The 23662-nt window shown below is 37.6% G+C and overlaps 5 protein-coding genes across 6 annotated transcripts; 4 read left to right on the top strand and 1 right to left on the bottom strand.

Annotated features, from left to right (window-relative positions):
• The first annotated feature begins 444 nt into the window (after window positions 1–444).
• LOC121756916 (probable receptor-like protein kinase At2g42960) lies at window positions 445–4544 on the top strand. Its single transcript, XM_042152345.1, has 8 exons — window positions 445–978; window positions 2038–2736; window positions 2818–2922; window positions 3011–3133; window positions 3248–3418; window positions 3510–3639; window positions 3721–3930; window positions 4076–4544. Exons 2-8 carry the CDS (start codon window positions 2084–2086, stop codon window positions 4202–4204), a joined length of 1521 nt encoding a protein of 506 aa, XP_042008279.1. The 5' UTR covers window positions 445–978; window positions 2038–2083; the 3' UTR covers window positions 4205–4544.
• A 3520-nt stretch (window positions 4545–8064) lies between these two features.
• Window positions 8065–9840, top strand: LOC121756919 (glucan endo-1,3-beta-D-glucosidase-like). The gene is made up of 4 exons (XM_042152348.1): window positions 8065–8255; window positions 8814–9284; window positions 9382–9412; window positions 9503–9840. The coding sequence occupies exons 1-4, from the start codon at window positions 8186–8188 to the stop codon at window positions 9660–9662; spliced, it is 732 nt and encodes a 243-aa protein (XP_042008282.1). The 5' UTR covers window positions 8065–8185; the 3' UTR covers window positions 9663–9840.
• A 2004-nt stretch (window positions 9841–11844) lies between these two features.
• LOC121756918 (protein TRIGALACTOSYLDIACYLGLYCEROL 1, chloroplastic-like) lies at window positions 11845–14774 on the top strand. Of its 2 annotated transcripts, none has more exons than XM_042152346.1 (3): window positions 11845–11989; window positions 13228–13429; window positions 13542–14774. In XM_042152346.1, the coding sequence occupies exons 2-3, from the start codon at window positions 13383–13385 to the stop codon at window positions 14563–14565; spliced, it is 1071 nt and encodes a 356-aa protein (XP_042008280.1). In that variant the 5' UTR covers window positions 11845–11989; window positions 13228–13382; the 3' UTR covers window positions 14566–14774. The 2 variants fall into 2 exon arrangements, with proteins under 2 accessions (XP_042008280.1, XP_042008281.1); XM_042152347.1 differs by lacking the exon at window positions 11845–11989 and adding an exon at window positions 11996–13134.
• A 394-nt stretch (window positions 14775–15168) lies between these two features.
• Window positions 15169–17309, top strand: LOC121756891 (ribose-phosphate pyrophosphokinase 4-like). The gene is made up of 6 exons (XM_042152315.1): window positions 15169–15325; window positions 15776–16091; window positions 16312–16407; window positions 16537–16605; window positions 16690–16818; window positions 16937–17309. Exons 1-6 carry the CDS (start codon window positions 15213–15215, stop codon window positions 17177–17179), a joined length of 966 nt encoding a protein of 321 aa, XP_042008249.1. The 5' UTR covers window positions 15169–15212; the 3' UTR covers window positions 17180–17309.
• A 946-nt stretch (window positions 17310–18255) lies between these two features.
• LOC121759570 (xyloglucan endotransglucosylase/hydrolase protein 15-like) lies at window positions 18256–19471 on the bottom strand. The gene is made up of 3 exons (XM_042155205.1): window positions 19188–19471; window positions 18883–19076; window positions 18256–18740 (listed from the first exon to the last, which is right to left on the bottom strand). The coding sequence occupies exons 1-3, from the start codon at window positions 19446–19448 to the stop codon at window positions 18383–18385; spliced, it is 813 nt and encodes a 270-aa protein (XP_042011139.1). The 5' UTR covers window positions 19449–19471; the 3' UTR covers window positions 18256–18382.
• Window positions 19472–23662: the final 4191 nt, after the last annotated feature.

Raw genomic sequence — 23662 nt, 5'->3', positions numbered from 1 at the left:
CATAATAAAAATCAAATATTTTGGTTGAGAAAAATATTGAGAACGAAACTCAAACAAACAATTTATCACACAAAAAGTTAAGTAACATTTAAAACTCAAGTCATAACAATTTTTTGACTCTACTATAAGAAACTTTATTTTCAAACCACAAATTAGATAAAGGAAATATATATACAAATATGGCATAATATACAATACTACACTAAAATACATTGTGATGATAATGTTATAAATAAATTAATATTACAACTTATAAATTAAATATCATCTAACATGGGATTCCCCTCTTATTAGTGTGTTCATTATGATGACTCACACCCACACACACTTTCATAAATCTTTTTTTCTCTACTACTCACATTCCACTTTTGTCTGGATTTAACTTTTCTCTCATTATTTTCATTTTATTTTTCTCCACCATTGCTATAAATGCAGGCTTACTTCTAAGTTCTAACCTCATTTTGCTTACACTTTACTATTCACTCTCTCTCTCTGGTTTTCCTCCATTGCAAAGCAAGCATTCTTCCCTCTTTTCCCCACATTCCCAAATCCCACCTACCATTTCTCTCCTCTCCCCTTTTATTAGAAATCCCACATCTCTGATTTCCTCCCATCATTCAAAACCCCAACAAAATAAGGTAAAAAAGGATGAACTCCTCCGCCTCCTCCCAAAGATTGGATTTTTGGTCTGCCATTGTTTCGAGAAAGAAAAAGAAATTCACTTTCTCACTTGCATGATTGTTATCATTTCTCTTGGCCCACTCTTCACCACAAACCTTCTACTTCTAAACTACTCTTTCTTTTGAGCTTCTCTTTTTTCCCTCTTTTATTCTTGGTGGGTTTGTGGCATTTCATCTCTGCATTGGCGTATCTATGCAAATTGGGCATCTGTTGAGGCAAAAAAGAACCTTTTTTTTTTGCTTCTTTGTGTTGTCAAGGAGGAAGATCAGAGGGGTTGAGTTCAGATCACTGACCAAGGTGAGGGCTTTCTCTCCCTTTATGTTTCTGATGCTTGGATGGAAAGACACACACTTTCTTGATTTTGATTCAGCTGTTATAGATCAATGTTTGTTTAGTTTTTCTTTAGCTGTAATGCTGTTGATTGTGCTGTGCTTGTAGTGTTTGTATGTGGAGAAGGGTTATTGTAATTGGTTAAGTGTAGTGTTGAAAAAAAAGAAAGATTTGTGTGTTGATGCTGCTAAGTGCTAGCTAGTGATCACGGTCAGCTCATTCTTGTTTAGCTGAGTTTGTTTAGGAGACTAGATCAATGGTGGTTTAGTTTAGGAAGGTAGGAATCTGTGTAGATAAATGGTGGTTTGGTTTTTAGAATTTTGTAATGTGATGTGATAGCGTTTATATGTGGAGAAGGCTTATTGAAATCGGTTAAATGTAGTGTTCTTGAAAAGAAAGAAAGATGTGTGTGTTGATGCTGCTAACTAGTGATCACAGTCAGCTCACTTCTTGTTTGTCTGAGTTTGTTTTGGAACTTAGAAATCTAGCAGCAATTGAATATTTTGTGTTTTCTGATAATGTGATGTGACCCTCGAATTCAGAGTTCAATGAAGTAGTCCTTGTTCAGGTTTGCTTAGTGTAGATTTACTTCCTTGTGCTGAAATCTCGGAAAACGGCTCTCATTTGCATAGGCGTGGGCGCGTTTCTAGTTCTAATTTTGGGGATCTTGTAATTGGTTAAATGTAGTATACCTGAAAATAAAGAAAGGTGTGTGTGTTGATGCTGCTAACTAGTTATCAAAGTCAGCTCATTTCTTGTTTAGCTGAGTTTGTTTCGGAACTTAGGAAGTCTAGCAGCATTGAGTTTGTTTAGGAACTTAGAAATGGCGGTTTAGTTTAGGAACTTAGCAATCTTTATAGATGAATGAAGTTGTCTTGAAATTGGTTAAATGGAGTATTCTTGAAATGAAAGAGAGATGCATGTGTTGATGCCGCTAACTAGTGATCACAGTCGTCTCATTTCTCGTTTGTCTGAGTTTGTATTGAATTTGGTGTGTTTTTCTGAAATGATGTAGTCCTTGTTCAGGTTTGATTGGTGCAGATTTACTTCGTTGTGCTGAAATATCAGAAAAATGGCTTCCGAAAGTTTATATTCCGAGTTGTCGAAAAAGTATGGGGCTCTGAAACTTTGGGTTCTCATTGGCATATGCGTGGGTGCGTTTATAGTTCTTATATTGGGGATCTTATCGATATGGATCATGTTCCAACGGAGATCTAAAAGAGCCTCGGACAAGTTTTCTGCCTGCCAGATTCCTAACATCTCGAAAGAAATCAGTGTAGACAGAGTTGGGGAGGAAAGCACACACGATCATCCTGAAGCTTTATACTTGACGATAAACGATAAACCTAGCGATAAGAAAACGGAGAAGATGTTAGTCCATTTGGGTAGGAGCAGATCAAGTGATGCTGATAATATCAGCCAGAGCAGTTCGGTTTACCATTACGAGATGGGCGGTAGCTCTCAGTCGGGAGAGGAGGGGAGTTCTGGTCATGCGCGTAAACAGTCTTCAATGTCGTACGGGATTGCCACAGCTTCTCCGTTGATTGGTTTGCCGGAAATATCTCATCTTGGGTGGGGCCACTGGTTCACGCTCAGAGATCTTGAGATCGCAACAAATCGTTTTTCAGCTGAAAACATCATTGGCGAAGGTGGTTATGGGGTCGTCTATCGAGGAAAATTGGCCAATGGCTCGGAGGTGGCAGTTAAGAAGCTTCTTAATAATCTGTGAGAATCCTTATTATTTCTTTTTTTTAATCCGAAGTTTGTGCGAAATCATTTTTTGATAAATTATGCGTTGAATTGCAGAGGCCAAGCGGAGAAAGAGTTTAGGGTCGAAGTCGAGGCCATTGGTCATGTTCGACATAAAAACCTCGTGAGACTTCTCGGCTACTGCATAGAAGGAGTTCAGAGGTTAGCTTTTCGTTCTGTTTCTCTTAGTTTTTGTTTCGTTGATCTTTATTCGCATTTTGAGATGAGGCGGCATGAAATCTATTTTCAGGATGTTGGTGTATGAATATGTAAATAATGGAAATCTCGAACAATGGCTTCATGGGGCAATGAGGCAGCACGGCTCCCTAACATGGGAAGCCCGGATGAAGGTTCTACTTGGTACCGCCAAGGCGTAAGTGAAGAACTCTCTCGTTTTTTAGTCCCTTGCATTTCCGTTTTCTTTCCTCGAAGCATCAACGTTGAATAATTGGATGATGATAAAATTGCAACTGTTTTTGTTATGCAGACTAGCTTATTTGCACGAAGCAATAGAACCAAAAGTCGTACATCGTGACATAAAATCAAGTAATATCTTGATCACGGGCGAGTTCAACGCTAAAGTTTCCGACTTTGGTTTGGCTAAGCTGCTGGATTCTGGAGAGAGCCATATAACAACGAGGGTGATGGGAACTTTCGGGTATATTTCTCTTTTGAAGTTTGCTCCTCTCCGGCTTTCTGATCTATTTCTACCGTAGTTTTTGTTCATAACGAGCTTTAGCAAATTTCAGTTATGTGGCTCCAGAATATGCGAATACGGGCTTGCTAAATGAAAAGAGCGACGTATACAGTTTTGGCGTTCTGCTTCTTGAAGCTGTCGCTGGAAGAGATCCAGTAGATTACGCACGTCCAGCCAACGAGGTGCTAATTTAATTTTTTTTGTGAGGGTAAACGAAGCTAGTAAATTCTCGTCGTAACAGTCCATAACTGTGCCTGTGGCAGGTTAATCTCGTCGAGTGGCTTAAAATGATGGTAGGGAACAGGAGAGCCGAGGAAGTTGTAGACCCTATTCTCGAAGTCAAGCCTACTACTCGTTCTCTAAAACGTGCACTTCTCGTTGCGCTAAGATGTGTAGATCCCGAGTCGGAGAAACGGCCCAAAATGAGCCAGGTTGTACGTATGCTGGACACCGATGATCTTCCTTATCGTGAGGTAAGCATTTCTCTCTGATTGAATGGTTTTTGTCGAAAAGGTTACAAACTCTTTCGTGTCCACGAACAAATAAGGTTTCGGTTCAATGGATTCTTCGCCTTGTAGTATAGACCGTTTCAATAGCTCTAATGTTCATTACCTGCAGGATCGGAGGAGTAGGAAAAGTAGGACGATGAGCTTGGAGATCGAGTCGATGAAGGAGGCTAGTGGTTCGGCTGATTCGGAAAGTAGGGGGGAGCCATCAGAAAGCCACACTTCTAAGACAATGGATTGAAAAAACTGACTATTTAGACATATCTCTCTACCATTCACATTTTCTAACTGGAAAGATTCCTCCAGTGAAGAACAGGATTGGAATCTTGAATCATTGCCGATACCTCCAAAGATAACGAAGAAACGCGCGTGAGACCAAGATGGCTAATTAATGTGGCGCGGTAAGGGTTTAGGGTTCCGGTGGGCGGATCAAAGCGCCCGTCTTTTGTAACATTTATGGTTTGTCATTCTATTTCCGACTTCATTTTGTCGCTCGTTGGTACGGTGAGGATACGTTCCTGCGGATTTACGGCCTCCCGGTTTATATAAATTTTTGGCAGAAAACATTGTTCTTGCATCAAGACTAGAGAGAGGGGGGGTTTGATTGGTTTATAAAAATTACTAGTGATGAAGTACTATTGTTGCAACAATGAGTAATATGTCAAAATCTTCGTATTAACGTGGCCTAAAAAAGTTTATATATCAATTGAATGAATTTTGTTATAAAGCAACAGAAAATTAGTTGTGAACTTGACATTATTGTTTTTGGTAGCTACAAAAACCCACACAAATCAAAATGGGCCAGTGCATTATTTAGCTCAGTGGACTAATGGGCTTCAATTTATTGGACTTGGGCTTACGGGAAAACCCTTTTGATGTTTCAGGACTTACTATTTTTATTATTATTAAAATTAAAATTATACTGAAAGAAATGAAACATAATTATAATTAGGCAGTAAATTTCCATAATGTTTAAGATTAGCCTATTACGAATATTTGGTTTGCTAGATTATACAGAATTAAATGTTATAAATATTATTCGGTCGACATTTCTTCTAGGATAAATTAATCTCGGTCAATTCAATTTCATATATTCTCGTTTAGCCGGTTATCCCCATTCATTTCAATGTGATTGATTCTTTATTGCTCTTTATTTTTAATTTAGTACCAATAAAAACACTAAATTTTAAATTTTTGTGGCTCTTTCGGAAACATTCTTTTATTATTTATTGCAACATTATTTAAATTTCGCTATAGTCAAGAAGCCACTTTATTTAGCTTCAAAAAGAAGCATATGAAATTAATTAATTATAGTAAAGTGAGACGAGGTGTATAATATAAAGCAAGCCTAAGTAGACTTTAAATATAAAATATGATTTGGCCAAACTAATCGTATTTAGGTTAGGATAAATGTTACCCTACTTTGATACAAAAAAAAAAAAAACTAAGACACCACAAAATGTACAAAGGTTGGCCGCAATTATTGCAATCGACCCACCATCTCTATCTCATACCTTTTCTTTTATTGATTTATTATTATTTTCTATTGAAAAGGAAATTAGTACTATTTTATGAAAATAATTCAAGATGAATGATCATGTATTGTTTTCAATTGTAGAGGAATAAAACATAAATGACAAGGAATGCGATTCCAAATTATTTTATTTGTTTTTATTTAATAGTACAAAATTAATCATCATGCTAAAAAGTTAACGAACATGAGTAATGATACAGAAATAGTTCAAAATACTATAAACAATGACAAAATTCATGTAAAATAAAAAAAAAAGTTCTATTATAATCATTATAGAAGAAAATAAATGGACGTACAATGAGACAACAAAAAAAAACGTTCAAATGCTAAATTGTCTTATTTTTATATATATTAATACAATCAATAATGGTTCATCATATACTCTGCGCGGTTCTGATAATCTAAACCTTTGTTGAGAAAATATTTTAGAGCATCCGCAGTGGTGCTCGCTGGGACAGACGACGTCCGTGCCGCTGGCGCGGCAACGCGCTGTTCGCCACAGGCACGGTGCTGCTCGATGCATCGAGCTCGTCCGTGCCGCTGAGCAGGCGACGTGGCTCGTTTGTATTCGCCAACGGATTATCCGTTAGATTTTCCTTTAAAAAAATTGAAAATAATACAAAAAATTAAAAAAAATATATTTTCAGATTCTAAAAAATATAGTCGTTTTATTACCGTTTTTTTGATTTTTTTTTGTTTTTTTAATAAATTTTTAAAATCTCAAAATCATCTATAAATACACACATTCATCATCCATTTTTCACATCAAATCATCTCTCATTCATATTTTTTCATACAACTTATCTACATCTTCCTCTCTCACTCAAACCCTCTCTAAAAAAATTCAAAAATGGATTTCACCGATATCATTGCGGAAGCGGAGGGCGAAGAACAAGAATACTATGAACAATATCGTGCCGACTATGAAGCCTATGTCGCAGCCACTACCCCCGCCCCTCCTCCTCGACCAACTATTTAAATTGAATACTATGAACAATATCATTCCGGGTATTTTTAATGCATTTTAATATTATGGAAATGTTTTTATTTAAATTGAATAATAGAATTGTGGGACCCTTGAGCATGTCCTTGTGGAAGAGCATGGATGTGGGTGTTGTGCTCTTGGGGAAGAGCAGAGAGTAAAAAAATTAATAAACGTGGGTCCGGGCCCACATCCGTGCTCTTTGACAAGAGCAAGGATGTGGATGCTCTTATAAGCTAAATTATGTTTCATTATTAATTAAAGAGCAAGGATATGGATGCTCTTATAAGCTAAATTATGTTTCATTGTTAGAAATAATTAGTTGTCCTGCAATGAGTCACTATCTCCCCAAAGCTTATAAAGGCAAATTTAACAAGATAGTTGCCCAAATCTTTTTTAAATTTGTACCATAAAGAAAAGTGAGATTTATATAAAGTGAAAGATAAATATTTCTCCCTCATAAGAAAAAGAACAGAATAAAAGTATGATTTATGATCAAATTCTAAACATTAATTAGCCAACAGTATCTTGCAATTAGTGAAGACAAAATTGACTGTCCAACCAATCAAAGAAACACAAAGTGTATAATCAAAATATTTTATAAAGCAGTATTTATAATGACTAATAGTAACACAAAGTGTACAAGCTCGTAGCAAAAAATCACAAGTAGAAACAATAAAAAATGAAATCAATAAATAGACAGAAGCAAACGCTCTATTAAAAATCATTACACAACAAAAAAAAGAAGCAAACAGATACAATAAAACATAATCAAACACACAAATTCAACAAGTGTTTTACACATCGTTATGTTTTACTAGTGTTTTTACGTATCTTTATGATTTTTAAATATCAATAATCTTGTTTTAAAGTAAAGACGTCAAAGTAGATATTGAAAAAGAAATTCAACTTTCTAACTCAGTTTATGGTCATAAATCGATCACTATCCTTTTTGTAATTTTGTGAAATATTTATAATAATAGCAATAACTGATAAGAGTCTTCAACTAACCATTATTAAATTATTCTAGCTACTAAGTTGGAACTCAAATTATTCTTTCATCATGTAATTTGGGAAGATTGTAGAACAACTTGCGTCACTACTATTTAAAGTGAAATATTTTTTTGTCTTGTGTTTTAGCATATTGTGTGAAGAAAGAATATAGAAAGAAAAATGTTTCCATTCAAAAAAATGTGTTACTATGAAGTTTGAATGAGTGGAGATAGTATAATGCACTTAGGTGGTGTTCGGCTGCCTAGATAAAAAATTACCAAGATACAATCTAAGATTGAGTTGTGAGATTATTTTAGTCACAGGGGTTGGTTAGCTATGCCTAATTATCCCATAATTATCCATTTAGGATTGAATTGTGAGATTGAATCTACCAAACACACTACATATTTAATTCGGGATACAATCTTGCAAACTGATTCAATTAATAAGATATTTTTTCGGTTAATAGGTTGATGATTCAATTAGCTCATATGCCTAAAGAGTTTATTTTTGATATTTATATAAAGCAAACCCCACTTTAAAACTCCCTCTCTCTCTAGAAATGTTTGTATTTATTTATATATGGTAATGGATGACACAAAGCCCCTTCTTTTCAAAGAGCAATGATGCTTGTTTGGATGGTGGACATGGTTTATCAAAACCAAAGCAAAACCATCACATGAGAGAGAAAGCAACACATATCATTGGCAACAATGGCAAGAAACAGACTAACCATTCACTGCTTCACATTCCTTCACATGGCTTTTCTTCTCCTCTCTTCAGGTTCTCTTTTTTCTTCATTTTAGACTACTAGTACTTTTTTTTTGGTTTTATATTGTAAATTTACTTGCCCATCTTCACCAAAATTATGTCTTCTACTTCATCTGAAACATGTCAGTTTTCTGTCTCAAACTCAGTTCAGTTCAAGTTACTTAGATTTTTATTTTAATAATTTTCTGTTTTTTTTTTCACTTCAAAGTTTTTATGCTTTTGTTCATCATCACATCTAACTAGTTATTCCAAGTTTTGAATTGGTGAATAGCTGTCTTGTTTTTCTTTTTGTTGGAAAGCCATCATTTCAATTTGAGACTCATGTTATCTTTTCTTCTTTTCATTAGTGTCATACATAGGAAATACTTATATCACATCCCTTATTTAATGAATTGAATAAGTGATCCGATCAACTGAATAAGTGATGTCACAATTTGTTACGTTTTACATTTATTGAATTATGTTTTTCAACCAAACAACGTTGTTTCATTTATATTCTATTACGTTGTTTTCCGACGATTTGTCTAATGTAGTAGTACTATAATTTTTGAATTTTGTTGTGCTTTTGAGGTTCAAGTTCCAAATCAACAGACCAAATCAAACTACAAGAATCAGTGACAATCTCCACCATACAAAAGGACATAACAACCCCAATCACAACAATCCCAACTGCCAACAACCCTTACACAACAACTCCAATGCTAAATCCAACTGATTCCAACTCTGATCAATCCCCAACCATCATGAACCCTGCCAATCCACAAATGACTCCTCTGTCCACAAACTCTCCCACTCCCTCGGCCGGGAGCTGGTGCATCGCCTCCTCCTCCGTCTCCCAAGCCGCCCTCCAGCTCGCCCTTGACTACGCCTGCGGCCACGGGGGAGCCGACTGCTCCCCCATCCAGCAAGGCGGGGGCTGCTTCGCCCCCAACACCCTCCGCCACCACGCCTCCTTCGCCTTCAACACCTACTACCAAAAGAATCCCATCCCCACTAGCTGCAACTTTGGTGGGGCCGCCGTCACCACCAGTATTGATCCAAGTAAGTTACTCCCTCTGTCCACGACCAATAGTCCAGTTTTTTTCCCTCTAACTTTAACTATTTCTATTTTACTAATTTTGAATTAAAACTCGTGCAGGTTATGAGACATGCCAATATCCATCAACTAGGTGAATATTTTTACTATCATTAATATGTAACTTGTGACATTTAAATTTATTAGTTAAATTGATGATCAATCAATGGGTTAATTTTTGCAGTACAAGTTCGTCTCTGCTGAATATAACAAACTCGAGTGGTTCGAGAGTTTTTGGAGGGGGTCGACCGATCACACCGGATACTTCAACAAGCTGCATCCCTTGTTTTCCCTACATATTAACATATTTGATTATTACTATTATAGTAGCTTTGTTATGGTAATATTTGAGATGTGATATGAGACTTTTTATATTGTATGATGTCAATTGGTGCTCATTTTTTGAATCATTTGACATGTTTAATGTAGTGAGATTGTACTATGTATGGAGTGTATAGTTTTGAAAAGTATAGTATAGTTATTGAGACTTGTGTTGGTTGGTTTAGTGATGCCACTTTATCACTTCTTCCTCTTTCTCATGGGAATCTTGGTAGGGAAATGTGTAACTAAAAAGTAGTCTTCTTTAATGTGTGTAAATGAAATTTGACAGGATTACTGACTGTGTCTGAAAAATAGACGGAGAAATAATCCTCCTCGAGGTTTTTATGTCGAACATGACCAATGGCCACTTCGACTCTAAACTCCTCGTGGAAGATTATAATGTTGCATGCCTTCCGAGGTTGTCTTGAACTGTTTGTATTTGTTGGACTGATTGAGGACAACATCGTCTTCACCATCTAAGAAATTGCCAAAAACGGTGTAAATCCATATAAACGAAACTAATTTGAAATAGAAATTGACTGAAATATAGAGAGATTTATCTAATTCTTTTATGGTTTTATTTGATGAGAATCTTGGTAGGGAAATGTGCAACTAAAAAGCAGTCTTCTTGAGTGTGTGTAGAGGAAATTTGACAGCATGAACTGAGTGTGTCTGTGAAAGCAAAGTGAGAAAAGTGGTAACGATAAGAAAAGTAAGATTCAATCTAAAACAAATTGATACATCAATCAACAAAGCTAATCAAATATTGAGCTATTTCAGGTAAAATTCGATTCCAATTCAAATATCAGGTTGTTCTTGCTTGTGCTTATATAGTTATATATATATATATATATATATATATTAGAAAAATAATACGTCAATTTTCTAATTAAAGAACGATTGCGTTACATTCACCACAATATCTATGTTACTACATTTTGTTCGACTTTTGAAACACGTGTGAATTTGAATTTGTCACCCAATCATGTTAAATTAAAAATATTTATGTATAAAATAATACTAATGTGTATTTATATAATATAATGTGTATTACTATAATTAAACCTCATCAAAGGGTTTCAAATATAGCCGAATTCTATTCTTTGAAATTAAAACTTGATTGTTCAAACTTCAAATTGTAAAGTTACACTGACTAACTTTTTATTACCTTGTTACTACTTTCTTTGTATATAATTATATTATCCAATATGCCTTTATTTTCAGAAAGCTGCCTTATTTATTTCCTTCTTTTTTTGAAGCTATTACATGTTAAATCATTTTCTCCCCTTTTTTTCTTTTTTCAAAGTGAGATTCTACTTCTTCTTTTTCTCCATTTCTATTATTTCTGCTCCTTTTCTTGTTTTAAAGTTTATATTGATTAATTTCCATTTTTTATTTTTAAAATTATTATTATAACAATTTCAATAGTATAATAATACCAAATAAAATTTTAAAGTATTTTTTCCCACCCTAGTTCGATATAATTGAAGTCCTAATTAAATAATGTTGATTTAATCATTTAAGCTATTTCTTTACTCTACTTCTATCCATTTTAATTGCATATGCCCTTGTATTTATCATGCATGTTGTTGAATTGGATTTGTAATGTTTCCAAAGTGAAGAATATATGCATATTTAATGATGAGTTAAAATCTCATGAGTTTACACAAAAATAATTTTGTTCAATTTTGAAAAAAAAGGTCCATGAAGAAGAATTGAATGTCCTAAGCCCATATATATCTTTCTCTATATCAACGCTTCTCATAAAAGCCCAAATCTTGCCAACTCTCAATTGATTTTATATCATTACTAAAAAGAAAATTTAGAACTATTATTTTATCTATTCTCTTTAAATTACAATAATAATCAATCCAAAAGGAAATATAGTACTAATTTTTTTATTTCTATTTAATACTAAGAGATAAATGTCATTTGAATCATGATTTTTATTGAATTTAATTAATTTAATAACTTTTGAAATTAAAATGGAATTATTAATTTTCAATATTTTGCAATTTTCACATAATCATCAGAATCAAAACTAATATTGCAAATTTAAATGCTGATGTAACAATAACAAGACATTATTTTTGACAAAATGACATCATTCTATTATGTGCATTAACTAAAACAATGTGATTTTATTGCTATATCAATATTTAATTTTGTCACAAATAATTCCAAAATTTTTAAAAAATTTGGAAATTTAAATGATAATTATTTCATTTAATAAAAACAATTTTCTCTTTGTTATCACTCACTCTATATCTCTCTTTTCATAATTTCCCGACCACTGCGTCAGATCACCGCCGCTGCCGTCGTTGGCTTCAGCTCGCCGTCCTCTTTTCAGGTCAAGTTCTTCTTGAAGTCTGCTCGTTATATCCAGATTTGGAATTTATGGATTCAAAAAATTGATTGATAAGATTTGTGAGATATTGAAATTTGACGCCAAGTGTTTGATATTTTGACTCACTGATTGATGTTTTGCTTTTTTTTGGTGGAAGCTTTGTGATATGCTAGTACTGAATTTGACTTGGATCTATACATGTTTGCAGTTGAAAGTGTTGAGCAGAAATGAGTGAGAAAAAGTCTAGGTTACGCATGTATTTGTAGTATAAAATGCCCTAATTTTAAGCTTCATTGCTTTATTTCATGTGTATTAACTGCTAATATCCACAGAATTTGGTGGATGGTGGATGAGTTTGGCTTGTATAGTTTCTACAGATTGCTGCTATCAGCTCATGAGATTCTATCATGCCTTTAATTCTTCGTATATTTATTAATCGGTGTGAAACTTTACTGCTGAATTTGATGAATGCATTTTGATTTTCTGTCAGGAACTATATATCGTTATCATTTCTAATCTAGCAATGAGAGTTATGAATTGCTTATTACTACCATCTTTGGAATCCATCAGTTTTTGTTTCCTCGATTGAATTGGCGCGAGAAATTCTTGGTTGATTGCTAATGCTGTGGTTATGAGTGAACTATCAGTTACTTCTTTCGGCACTGTGAAATGAGATGCATTCTTCCTGGTTGCTTTGTTAGCACTCCGTATGCTGTTATTTCAGTGCTGACTGCAGAGGCGGATTTCTACTATTGCTTATTGGAAAATGAGTTCATTCCTTAATCTGATTACTCGCTGAGTAGGGTTCAAAGAAGTTGATTCTGAATGGGAAATTGGGAACTTAGACTAGGCAACTAGATATAGTCTACATTTTGATAGAATCATTGGCGTAATAAATTTCTTAGAACTTTATAGTCTAAGATGGGTGGTAAATTGATTACTCCAAAAGCTTAATCTTCTTTGTATTACCCTTCATTCCTTCATTAACAATGAGTTTGGTATAAGCTACGAGGAAATCATTCGATGAGGGATGGGCATGGCTTCATCGCTTCATTGTCCTCTGTTTACTTTATTATATAAAGAGCATCCAAGAATTGCTAACAATGGTGTATTTATGGACTGTTATGAATGATACTCCATGTTACAATGTTAGTATATTTTACCATGATCTGACGCAATTTATTTTTTGTAACTTTGCTATTGGCTAAATCTTTTCTTGAATATTTCATTGGCAACTGCAGGTTTCTAGAATATTTCATTTGGAAGCTGCAACTAGATTTCATTTTATGGAATCAGCTGTCTTTACAATCACCAGAATACTACTGTAGTGTTGGGTCATGTTGCTCTAATATTGCTTCTCCCAGCACGCTTGTGTGTCGTAAAAAAGAGAATTAACATGCTAGCAGCTACTCAGTTCCACCCTGTTATCAATGCCTCCAAAAGGTTTAATTTCTTCTCTTTTTTTGTCTACTTGGCTTTCTTTTTCTCTGGGGTCACAGCATAAAACAATCTGGTTTTTTAATTCCTTTGAACCCCTTTCTCCGAAATCCTGCAGAGGAAGCTTTATTAATGTAAGAAATCCTGCAAAAGTTGCATCCATTCGCTTCCGATACCTTGGCAGAAGAGTTGTTTTTTCTGAAGGAGCTAAGACCTTGAAGCTTTTATCTTCGATTCAAAAGAGGGATCATAGTTTTGTTCTGAACGCAGATGGCCACGCAAGTGCGTCCATATTGGAAGAAAAAGGAGAAGAAACAAGTGAAGTATCCGTATTGAATCTTGAGTCGAATACATTCTTGAGCAAATGGTCACCTCCTCGCTACTTATGCAGAGGATTAACCGTTCTGATTTTGGCGGGGCAGGTGGTTGTCAGGACTGTTAAGGGAAAGATTCACTGGAAAAACACTCTTCAGCAGCTTGAAAGAGTTGGACCTAAATCAGTGGGCGTATGTCTCCTCACAGCCGCTTTTGTTGGCATGGCCTTCACTATTCAGTTCGCGAGGGAATTCACCCGACTCGGGCTGAACAGATCCATCGGTGGGGTTCTGGCCCTCGCTTTCTCGAGGGAGCTGAGTCCCGTGGTCACATCAATCGTCGTTGCTGGGCGTATTGGAAGCGCCTTTGCTGCAGAGCTGGGGACGATGCAAGTCTCAGAACAAACCGACACACTGAGAGTTCTTGGTGCGAACCCCGTTGATTACCTCGTGACGCCAAGAGTACTAGCTTCGTGCATCGCTCTCCCCTTGCTAACGCTAATGTGCTTCACCCTAGGGATGGCGTCGAGCGCCTTCCTAGCTGACAGCGTCTACGGCATCAGCATCAACATAATCCTGGATTCCGCACAGAGAGCTCTCCGAGGGTGGGATATAATCAGTGCAATGATCAAGTCAGCGGTATTTGGCTTGATAATATCGATCGTGAGCTGCGCGTGGGGTGTCACCACCATGGGAGGTGCGAAGGGCGTTGGAGAATCAACGACATCGGCTGTCGTCGTCTCCCTTGTCGGGATTTTCATTGCGGATTTCGCGCTCTCTTGCTGCTTTTTCCAGGGAGCTGGAGATACGCTCAAGAATTGTATGTAAATTCATAGTCACCATAGCTTTTTATTAGACAAACACTTGAATTATACTGCTCTATGTTGTGTAGAAGCACCTCTGCTCCTTTTCTTCTATCTTCTTATGTTCTTTTTCTGCTTTTATTCTTTATAATTATGTATTTTCTTTTTTGTCTATATACAATTTCGTTGAAGGAAAGGAAAATACGAGACTCGGGAAACCTATAATTTGAGTTACTTTTGTCTCTTGATTTCAAAAGAAACTATGTTGATGATGTGAAATGTCTTTGAGAGTCCTCAATATTATTATATTATTTTTTAAAATAAGTTACTTCTATTAGTATTTCATAATTATCATAAAAAGGGTTTTGATTACGAAATTTGTGATTAATTCACATATGATAAAGTTATTTTTTTCTAAATCTACATAATTTGATTAGAATATACTCCGTTTTCCTATAATATTGCAAAAAAACATAAATTAAGATATTAATTATTTTAAATAGATTATTAAATTTATTTAAATATAGAAAAATGGTGGGACCCTCCTACCGAAAAGGCATGCTTTGTTCCGGGCCCGGCCCGAAAGCCTGCCCTGCTAGCTTTACAAACTTATGCCCATCGAAAAATGGGCATTGCAACTCACTCTTTCTTTCCACTGTGTGTTTGAGAGAGATGGAGAGGTCAAAGAAGAAGGTGCTGCTTTTCTACTGTGTGGAAGCTGAGGATTTGGCACGCAAAGTTGCTGCTCAATCCAACCTCATCCAGCTTCAGTCCATTAATTGGAGGTAAACCCAAAACTCCAAACTTCAATCCATTGAATCGGAAATTTAATTAAAGTTTCGTTTTTTATTTGGTTGGAGAAAGAGACTACACTGCACTTTCTTCTCCTGTTGTTAATGTAAAGTGGGGTGTTGCCTTTTTTTCATTCTTTCAATGAGTTCTTGTTGTTTTGTGCTATGCAATTATTCTCTATTTGGATTGAATTGGTTGTTTGCTTAGAGAGATTTGGTGTAAATCATTATTTTCTTGGCCTCAAGCCTAAAAGAATAGTTTTTTAGTAGGAGTTCTGTTCTCACCATAAGAATTGATTAAGTTCAATTCCGTTTCTTGAACTCACAGAGTGATTATTTGTGTCTTAGGAACTTAATCTGAGTGATGGGAGAGTGATTCTTATGTGTTACTTTCTGCAGAATTGGTGAGGGCTTTGTTTAGATTGTTGTGTTTTGTTTATGCAGGAGCTTTGCTGATGGATTTCCGAATCTGTTCATTAAAAATGCACATGATATACGAGGCCAACACGTTGCCTTTCTAGGATCGTTCAGCTCCCCTTCGGTCATATTTGAGCAGCTTTCGGTCATTTATGCACTTCCAATGTTGTTCTGTGCCTCATTCTCAGTTGTGTTGCCATTCTTTCCGACTGGCTCCTTTGAGCGAATTGAAGAAGAGGGTGACGTTGCAACTGCGTTTACCTTGGCCAGAATGCTGTCTAATACTCCTATCTCGAGGGGTGGTCCAACCAGTCTGGTTATCTATGATATACATGCTTTGCAGGTTCCTCTCTTGTGCCAATTCTATTGTTTATGTCGTTCTTTTGTATCTATTCTATTTCTCTCCGTTTCTCAGGGTGCACTGTTGCAGTACTTTTCATAAACAGGGCTAATTACTTCTTTGGATTCTGTGATTTGAGTCCTTTAAGAAGACTCCAACTAGAAACGTAACATCTCTCGGTGGGAATAGCATACTTTACTTACGTCTTCTCCTTTCGCTACAGGAGAGGTTTTATTTTGGTGATAGTATTCTACCTGTTTTTGAGAGTGGGATCCCACTATTAAAGGAACGGCTTCAGCAGCTTCCAGAATCGGATAAGGTTAATACTTCAGTTTGTTAGACATTGTTGTTGCTTTTCTCAACCATTTTGATGATCTTAAAAACAATTAGAATGGTTTTCTTCTGTCAATATGTTAGAGGACGTTGCCTGACTTCAGTTTCTTTGCAGATAGTTGTTGCGTTTCCAGATGATGGAGCGTGGAAACGATTCCACAAGTTGCTTGATCATTTTCCTATGGTTTGTTATCCTTTGAAAAACTATCAACTTTTTCTTCTTTTGCTTTGCGTATCTTGATACGTGTCCCCGTGTTTGGCCTTTTAGGTCATCTGCAACAAAGTCCGTGAAGGCGACAAGAGAATAGTGAGGATAAAAGAGGGCAATCCCGCTGGTTGCCATGTCGTCATTGTTGATGACTTAGTGCAGTCAGGTGGCACCTTGATCGAGTGTCAGGTATTCCTTTTCGACTTTGAATACACCTTGAAAGACTGGATTCTTGAGTGTTGGATCATAGATTTAATTGTGAGTGAGCTTGATTTAATTCAATATATTTCTTTTGTTGTTTTATCAGAAAGTTTTGGCAGCACAAGGTGCAGCAAAGGTGAGTGCATATGTCACTCATGGTGTGTTTCCGAACAAGTCTTGGGAGCGTTTCTTTCACAAGAACGACAATGCATCGGGAGTTTCAGGGAAGGCGTTCACCCACTTTTGGATCAGTGACTCGTGCCCCCTGACCGTTGAAGCCATCTCCGGAAAAGCTCCTTTCGAAGTGCTGAGCCTTGCTAAATCCATATCCGACGCCCTCCAAATCTAAGGCCCGAACGGCCACCGGAGGAATCCATTGCTCAACTATGACTGTGTTACACTTTAGTTTTCAGTTTTGAATGTAGAATTTGGTAATCTTGTATTTTTTGGATGATATATATTTGACTATTTGAGTATCATTGCCAAGATCTATCTTTTCATGAAAAGTGGATAAAACAGACATAAACAAAGAATCAAAAGAATAATTTCATTGAATCTCAGTCAATTCTATAAACTTCTATACATTCTAAATCAGAAATGAAGAACAATAAAACAAATACTAGTAGTTAAAAAAAGCATATGGCTTCTGAAACGACAGCGACTTTTCCCTGGATTCTTGCATATGCCAACGCTGCAAATGGGGACGATTAGGAGTACATTTTATGAAATATGAGTAAATTGAAATTTATGCTTATATATAAATATATATGGTTGCATCAGTGTGCTAACTAATTTACAGTAATAACTAATAACTTTCAATACAGTGTATTAAAATTATCAACACAAAGACATAATTTATCAACACAAGAATGATTGATAAATTTATGTCTTTGTGTTGATATTTTTAACATACAACATTGATATTTAGTTATTAGTTATTACTATAAAAAGTTAGTATTTGATCACACGCCTATATCTATATATATATTGGTGTTATTTGACGTGCCTCATATATTAAATGAAAGCGACGTATATATATGCGTTGGAATATTATTCACTATAGGAGTTAGAGGACATATCATGATAATAATATAAATAAACAAGATAAATTGTGATGTTGGTAAAATTATTATATGCTTTTAAATGATGGTAGGCGGCGGTGCCTCACGGCTCCGCACCTTCGACCGCGACCCCAGGTCAGGCGGGATTACCCGCAAGACGGGTCGAATGGGGAGCCCGCAGGCCAGCACCGGGAGCACGCAGTTGCCGAAGCACGCACGAGGCGCGCGCTGTCCGCCACGATCGCAGCGACGGATCCCTGGTCGGCATCGTTTATGGTTGAGACTAGGACGGTATCTGATCGTCTTCGAGCCCCCAACTTTCGTTCTTGATTTGTATAGGCACAATAAAAATATGCATGAGCAATTATGATTAATTACAGGCTATGAGTTTTTTTCAAATAATAATTACATGGAATAAGAATATGAAAGGAATCAAATATAGACACACAAGAATGATATGACACGATATTAAATAAATTGACGATGGAATCTTAAAATCTAGAACGCTTGCACTCGAGAGAAGATCCCTGAGGGAATCTGCTGGAATCTGCGCAGTAATTGTAAACCATGTGTTTCTGCTGCACCCATCTGAGCCTATTTCTCGCCTTTGCGTCGAGCTCCTGAGTCGCGCAGGGCGTTCCGGCTGCGCACGAGCCGATGTTGAAGTTCCTGTAGTAAGCGGTGAACGGAGCGTGGGCCCAGTCAGTCTTCACACGGCCGCCCTGCGTGGCCCAGTCGTCCGCGTTCCAGAGGCTGCAGTATACCCTCATCGGCTGGTTCGTGGGGAATGCCACGCCCGAGCTACCGTGGTTGTTGAACACTCTGATGGGGCTGTTGTCCACTAGGAATCTGCACGTTTTAATATAAAATTAATAAAATACCAAAGAGAAAATAAAATCACGTGACATATTACTAAAAAAAGAGAGAAAACTATTTTTTAGACCGACCAAAATGAAAAATATAGAACTATTAGTCGTGAACGAGTAATTACATTATTTTGTTCGGGCTCCAGACAATAGAGTAGGTGTGGAAGGCGGCGGTGGGGTCGAACCAGAGATGGAACTGCTGCTCTTTGTCGCCTTTTCCTTTTGAGAATACGTTTGTGTGGACTGTGTAGGGATTTCCGCTCGAATTTCCAAGAAACTCAAAGTCGATTTCATCGTGGCCAGGGCCTTGAGACGATAACTGCATTGTTTATAAATAAATACTGTAAGTCATATTTACAATACTTTAATAATTTCAATAATGAAATCGAATTCTAGATTTGAATTTATTCAACTATAAGAAAATACTAACGTAGAAAGTGGTGACGGTTCCGGCTGAGTTGCCAGGGATGAGTTTAAGCTGAATGTCGAAGCGGCCGAACAAGAACTCGTTCTTGGACTGGAAACCGGAGCCAGAGGATTGGTCGAGGGAGAGGGAGAAGCTGCGGCCGCCTTCAAGTATCTTGGCGCGGCCATCGCCAAATGTGATGGCCGTGTCGCGGTAGAAATCGGCGGCGGTCAAGCAGGCTAAGGCAAGAAAGGCTGAGAGGAATGCTAGAATTGATGCTGCCATTTTTATGTATTGAAATAGTTATGAGAGAGAGATGTATAATATAATTGCAATGGATGCTGGAAGTGTATATATAGTTGAGAAAGGTGAGCTGGACATGGAAAGCTGGCTATTGAAGAGCAAACAAAATAATTGAACGCGTATTTGATTAAACAATGGGTCCAAATCCAATCCACCCATTACTAGATTCGGATGGCGCCTACTAACGAGAGGATGTCTTCACCACATATGACCTCAACACAATGTCACTCTCTCTCTCTCACACACACATACACACATATACACACGTTTAATTATCGAATATCGATGATATGACAGTTTTGGGCTATGATTTAGTTATTGTTTGATGCGGTTTCATCAAAAGACGTCAAAATGATTTGAAATTTGTACGGTGCTCTAAGTTTTAAGGCCATCCACAACGTTGTTCCTATACCGTTCCTTAAACCACTATTTGAGGGCCCCACTGTATTTTTTTACTCCATTCCTTAACTAAGGAACGGAACCTGCAACCCTCCGTTCCTTAACTGTTCCTTAAATTACTATTCATTCAATTTCATTTTTTTTTATTTCCAACCCAATTCAATTTAAATAAACACACTTTAATAAAAAACAAACACACTTTATTAAAAAACACACAACATTAAAAAAAATTCAACTTAAACTTAAAAAAAATAAAAAAAGCACACAATTAAAATCCTAAAAAAATAAAAAACACAAAATAAAAAACACACAATTAAACGTGGGAAAATAAAAAAACTACTACGCCGGCGAATCATCCTCCGGAGGCGGTCGAGGTTTAGGGGGAGGAGGAAGACCAAGTAGTCCTGCCATATACACAATTCCGTTCCACCAGGCCGTGAATTGGGCGTACGAGAAGCGGGAAGTGTCCGACATTGTGGCGGTTATGTACGCCACCATAAGTGTGTCCGAGCCTCCCCGCGAGCCCGATCCCGAGGCCGACTGGCTTGATTCGCCTCGGCCCTTCCTCGCTCTAGCCGCCTTCGCCGCCTTCGTCCCTTGTGGCCGACGGCGCCCACGGCTGGATCCCCCGTATTCGTCGGGCGTTGGATCCCCCGTACCCCCAAACACCTGCGGTTCACCCTCGCTGGCCTCACCGGTGTCACCAGACGAGTAGTTGCCGCTCGCCGTGTGCTTCATGCGCTTTGAGGTTGAGCCCGAGCTCGAGCGGACACCGCCGGCCCACCTTTCCTCGTCCTTGACGAGCTGCCAAATATCAACATATTTGAACTGTAGACCGGTGTCCTGGTAGAAGACGCGCAAAGCCGCCCTCAGAATGTCGGCGCCCGAAGCTCCGCTTTGGTAGTTCGCCGCTTCGGCCGAGTAGATGCCGCAAAATTTTTTGACCTGTACGTCGACTCGGCCAAAGTGAGCACGGAGCATTGTATATTTGCGCTTCCAAGCCCCTTTCGGCTTAGTCTGGTGGTAGACATCACGGACCTTTTCCCAGAAGCACTTGGCGGCTTGTTGGTTCCCGACGATGGGATCGTACGAGACGGTGAGCCAGGCGGTGTACACCGCCTTAGTTTCTTCGTTGTTGTACGGATGCCGGCCCAGATCCTCCAGTTCCTCCTCCTCCTCCTCCTCCTCGGGTGCCTCAGACGCAGCCCTAGAGCTTCCACCGCCTCGGCCTAGACGTCACCACGGTTCCGGAACCGGCGGTTCACGGTTCGGAACCGCCGGTTCCGGTTCAATAAATTGATGAACCTGAACCGGCCCGGCCAAGGTGTGGCGGTTCCGGTTCGTGAACCGTGGAACCGCCGGTTCAAGTGAACCGTGGAACCGCCGGTGATTGGCCGGTTCCGGGCCGGTTCGGCCGGTTCGGCGGTTCGTTTTGATTTTTTTTTTTTTTTTTGCATTTTGTAAATTGTAATTCAAGTTTAAAATGTAAAAAAACTTGCGTAAATAACATTAGAATGAAGCGATGTACAAATGTAATTTTATTGATACAAATTACAACTTCAAAATTACAAATTACAACTTTAAAATTACAAATTACAAGTTAAAATTTACAAATTACAACATAAAAATTAAAAATTACAACTTCAAAATTATAAATTACAAAAGACTTAAAGTCTTCATTACAATTTACAAAATTACATATTCGAAATAAAGGGGAGAAAAAAGAAATAAAGGAAAAGGACTTGAGCTCAACTTAAATTTAAACTTAAATTTAAAATTTAAGTTGAAATATAAGTTGAGATGCCTACGTATCCTCAATGCTCAATTGCATTTTGGAATCAAAGTCCACGTAGTTCTCTTACCTTGCTTACCTATTTGGCTTGATCGGAAGTATTGGCGCCTACTCTTCTTCGTCGGGGAAGTAGTCTTGGTCGGGTTGTACTACTAGTTTGTCCCAATCCGGTTCTTGGTCTCTAATTTCGGCGGAGCACCAATCATCAAGTAACATGGTGGCTTCCATGTTTTGTCCGGTGAGCCTACTTCTTCGGTCGTCCAAGACGTTGCCTCCATCACTAAAGGCGGACTCGACGGCGACAGTGGAAGCCGGAACCGAAAAGATCTCCTTGGCCATTGATGCAAGGATGGGAAAATCTTTCTCGTGTGAAGACCACCAATCTAGGACGTCGATTTGTTGGGGAACGGGACCTCCTTCTTCCTCATTGAATGAAAAGTGTGAGTCTAAATATAAATCTAACTCACTTACCGAATGTGCCGTCCTTCCTCCGCTGCTGAAGGCGTATAGGTCCGCCAATTGGGATTGGGTGTCGGGGTCATCAACTTGGAAGAAGCCAAAGTTCTGTGTTTGACGGGGGGTCTAGGTCGAACTTGGTGGGTAGTGTTGTACTTGACTTCGTAATCGTGAAAGAGAGACCGCAAGTCGAACTCAAAATTTCTTTGGAGGCTTGGGAGGTGGGGGAGGTTTATTTGGAATGTTTGGGCAAGGTTTATGTAGTTGTCGTCGTCGTCAGTTTGCAAAGCTCGGAGTGGTTCAAGATCAATAGAAGCTAAACTGTTGTAATAAAATTCTAAAATTTTGAAAGTACCAACTAGTTTCCACTTTGGATCCAAAACTTTGGCAAGCAAAAAAACTGTTGGGATCTCATTGAAATACTTGAGCCATTTTTCAACCATGTAATATAAAACACACATAAGCTCAAGATTGTTTGCGGAATTTTTCATTGCAGTTTTAAAACCAAGTGATATGATCATGCAATGTTCTAAAACACGAACGGATGTGCAATAATACACACCCGATAACTCCATAGTTGCACTTCGAAAATTTTTGAATAATTTAAATAAACTCAGGCTTTGTTCCCAACAAGAAGATGTTAGATATAAATCATCAACAGGGTAAGTTCTATAAAAATCAACTAAATAGTCTATATGCTCCATTGTAGATTGCAACATGTCATATGTAGAGTTCCATCTAGTAGAAACGTCTAAAGTAAACTTTGTGTACCTTATTTTCTTCGAGTGGCAATACTTCTTCCACGCCTTGCCAATTTGAGGCTTCCAGTGGATCAAGGATACAGCTGTAGTAATAGGTTGAATATGTCTTTGCCATAAAGACAAAGCATCTTGTACACATAAGTTTAAAATATGACAAATACATCGTTGATGAAAATACTTACCACTTATCACCGGGGAGCAAGCCGCAATTAAATCGGATATACTTGCGGTGTTGGCGGTTGCGTTATCAAAACCAACCGAAAATATCTTGTTGCATAACTCATACTCATTCAAAACTTGAATAATTAAAGAAGCAATTGCTTGTGCGGTGTGTGGGGAAGGAAATTGTCTAAAACCAATCAAACGTTTATTTAAAGACCAACTATTGTCTATAAAATGACAAGAAATACCCATGTAAGAATTTCGTTGGAAAGAATCCGTCCACACATCGGAGCAAATATTAACTTTGTGCCCCAAGGTGGATAGACTCTTTGCAATTTCCATTTTTTTTTCAAAATACTGCCGGTTGTTAGATCTTTGAGCAGTAGAGGGGGGAATTCTTTTTGCAGCAACATTAAAAGCTTGTTGCATAGTCATTTCATATTTTCTGTCATTAAAAAAATTGAACGGCAAATGTTTCATTGCCGCCCATCTTACCATGGTATCGGTAGTATTTTTGGGATCGTATTTAAATAGTGGCGTACCTGTTTGAGACGATGAGCCGGCGGGGAAGTTGATTTGGGTTTGGGATCTAGAATGCCCAAATTCCACGGGGTGTTTTGCCTTCA

This window comes from Salvia splendens, chromosome 12 (assembly GCF_004379255.2).
Source record: "Salvia splendens isolate huo1 chromosome 12, SspV2, whole genome shotgun sequence".
Taxonomy (NCBI): domain Eukaryota; kingdom Viridiplantae; phylum Streptophyta; class Magnoliopsida; order Lamiales; family Lamiaceae; genus Salvia; species Salvia splendens.
The sequence above is the reverse complement of the archived record's forward strand: the minus strand, read 5'-3'. Positions and strand labels throughout refer to the sequence as shown.

What these genes read in the sequence shown, in the direction of transcription:
- LOC121756919 (XM_042152348.1), top strand. Translation starts at nt 8,186, where the DNA reads ATGGCAAGAAACAGACTAACCATTCACTGCTTCACATTCCTTCACATG. An exon ending in TTTTCTTCTCCTCTCTTCAG is followed by an intron (nt 8,256 to 8,813) that starts GTTCTCTTTTTT and finishes TGTGCTTTTGAG; the next exon opens with GTTCAAGTTCCAAATCAACA. An exon ending in CACCACCAGTATTGATCCAA is followed by an intron (nt 9,285 to 9,381) that starts GTAAGTTACTCC and finishes AAACTCGTGCAG; the next exon opens with GTTATGAGACATGCCAATAT.
- LOC121756891 (XM_042152315.1), top strand. Translation starts at nt 15,213, where the DNA reads ATGGAGAGGTCAAAGAAGAAGGTGCTGCTTTTCTACTGTGTGGAAGCT. An exon ending in CTTCAGTCCATTAATTGGAG is followed by an intron (nt 15,326 to 15,775) that starts GTAAACCCAAAA and finishes TTGTTTATGCAG; the next exon opens with GAGCTTTGCTGATGGATTTC. An exon ending in TGCTTGATCATTTTCCTATG is followed by an intron (nt 16,606 to 16,689) that starts GTTTGTTATCCT and finishes TTGGCCTTTTAG; the next exon opens with GTCATCTGCAACAAAGTCCG.
- LOC121756916 (XM_042152345.1), top strand. Translation starts at nt 2,084, where the DNA reads ATGGCTTCCGAAAGTTTATATTCCGAGTTGTCGAAAAAGTATGGGGCT. An exon ending in AAGAAGCTTCTTAATAATCT is followed by an intron (nt 2,737 to 2,817) that starts GTGAGAATCCTT and finishes GTTGAATTGCAG; the next exon opens with AGGCCAAGCGGAGAAAGAGT. An exon ending in ACGCACGTCCAGCCAACGAG is followed by an intron (nt 3,640 to 3,720) that starts GTGCTAATTTAA and finishes TGCCTGTGGCAG; the next exon opens with GTTAATCTCGTCGAGTGGCT.
- LOC121759570 (XM_042155205.1), bottom strand. Translation starts at nt 19,448, where the DNA reads ATGGCAGCATCAATTCTAGCATTCCTCTCAGCCTTTCTTGCCTTAGCC. An exon ending in GAACCGTCACCACTTTCTAC is followed by an intron (nt 19,077 to 19,187) that starts GTTAGTATTTTC and finishes TAAACAATGCAG; the next exon opens with TTATCGTCTCAAGGCCCTGG. An exon ending in TGGAGCCCGAACAAAATAAT is followed by an intron (nt 18,741 to 18,882) that starts GTAATTACTCGT and finishes TAAAACGTGCAG; the next exon opens with ATTCCTAGTGGACAACAGCC.
- LOC121756918 (XM_042152346.1), top strand. Translation starts at nt 13,383, where the DNA reads ATGCTAGCAGCTACTCAGTTCCACCCTGTTATCAATGCCTCCAAAAG. An exon ending in GTTATCAATGCCTCCAAAAG is followed by an intron (nt 13,430 to 13,541) that starts GTTTAATTTCTT and finishes GAAATCCTGCAG; the next exon opens with AGGAAGCTTTATTAATGTAA.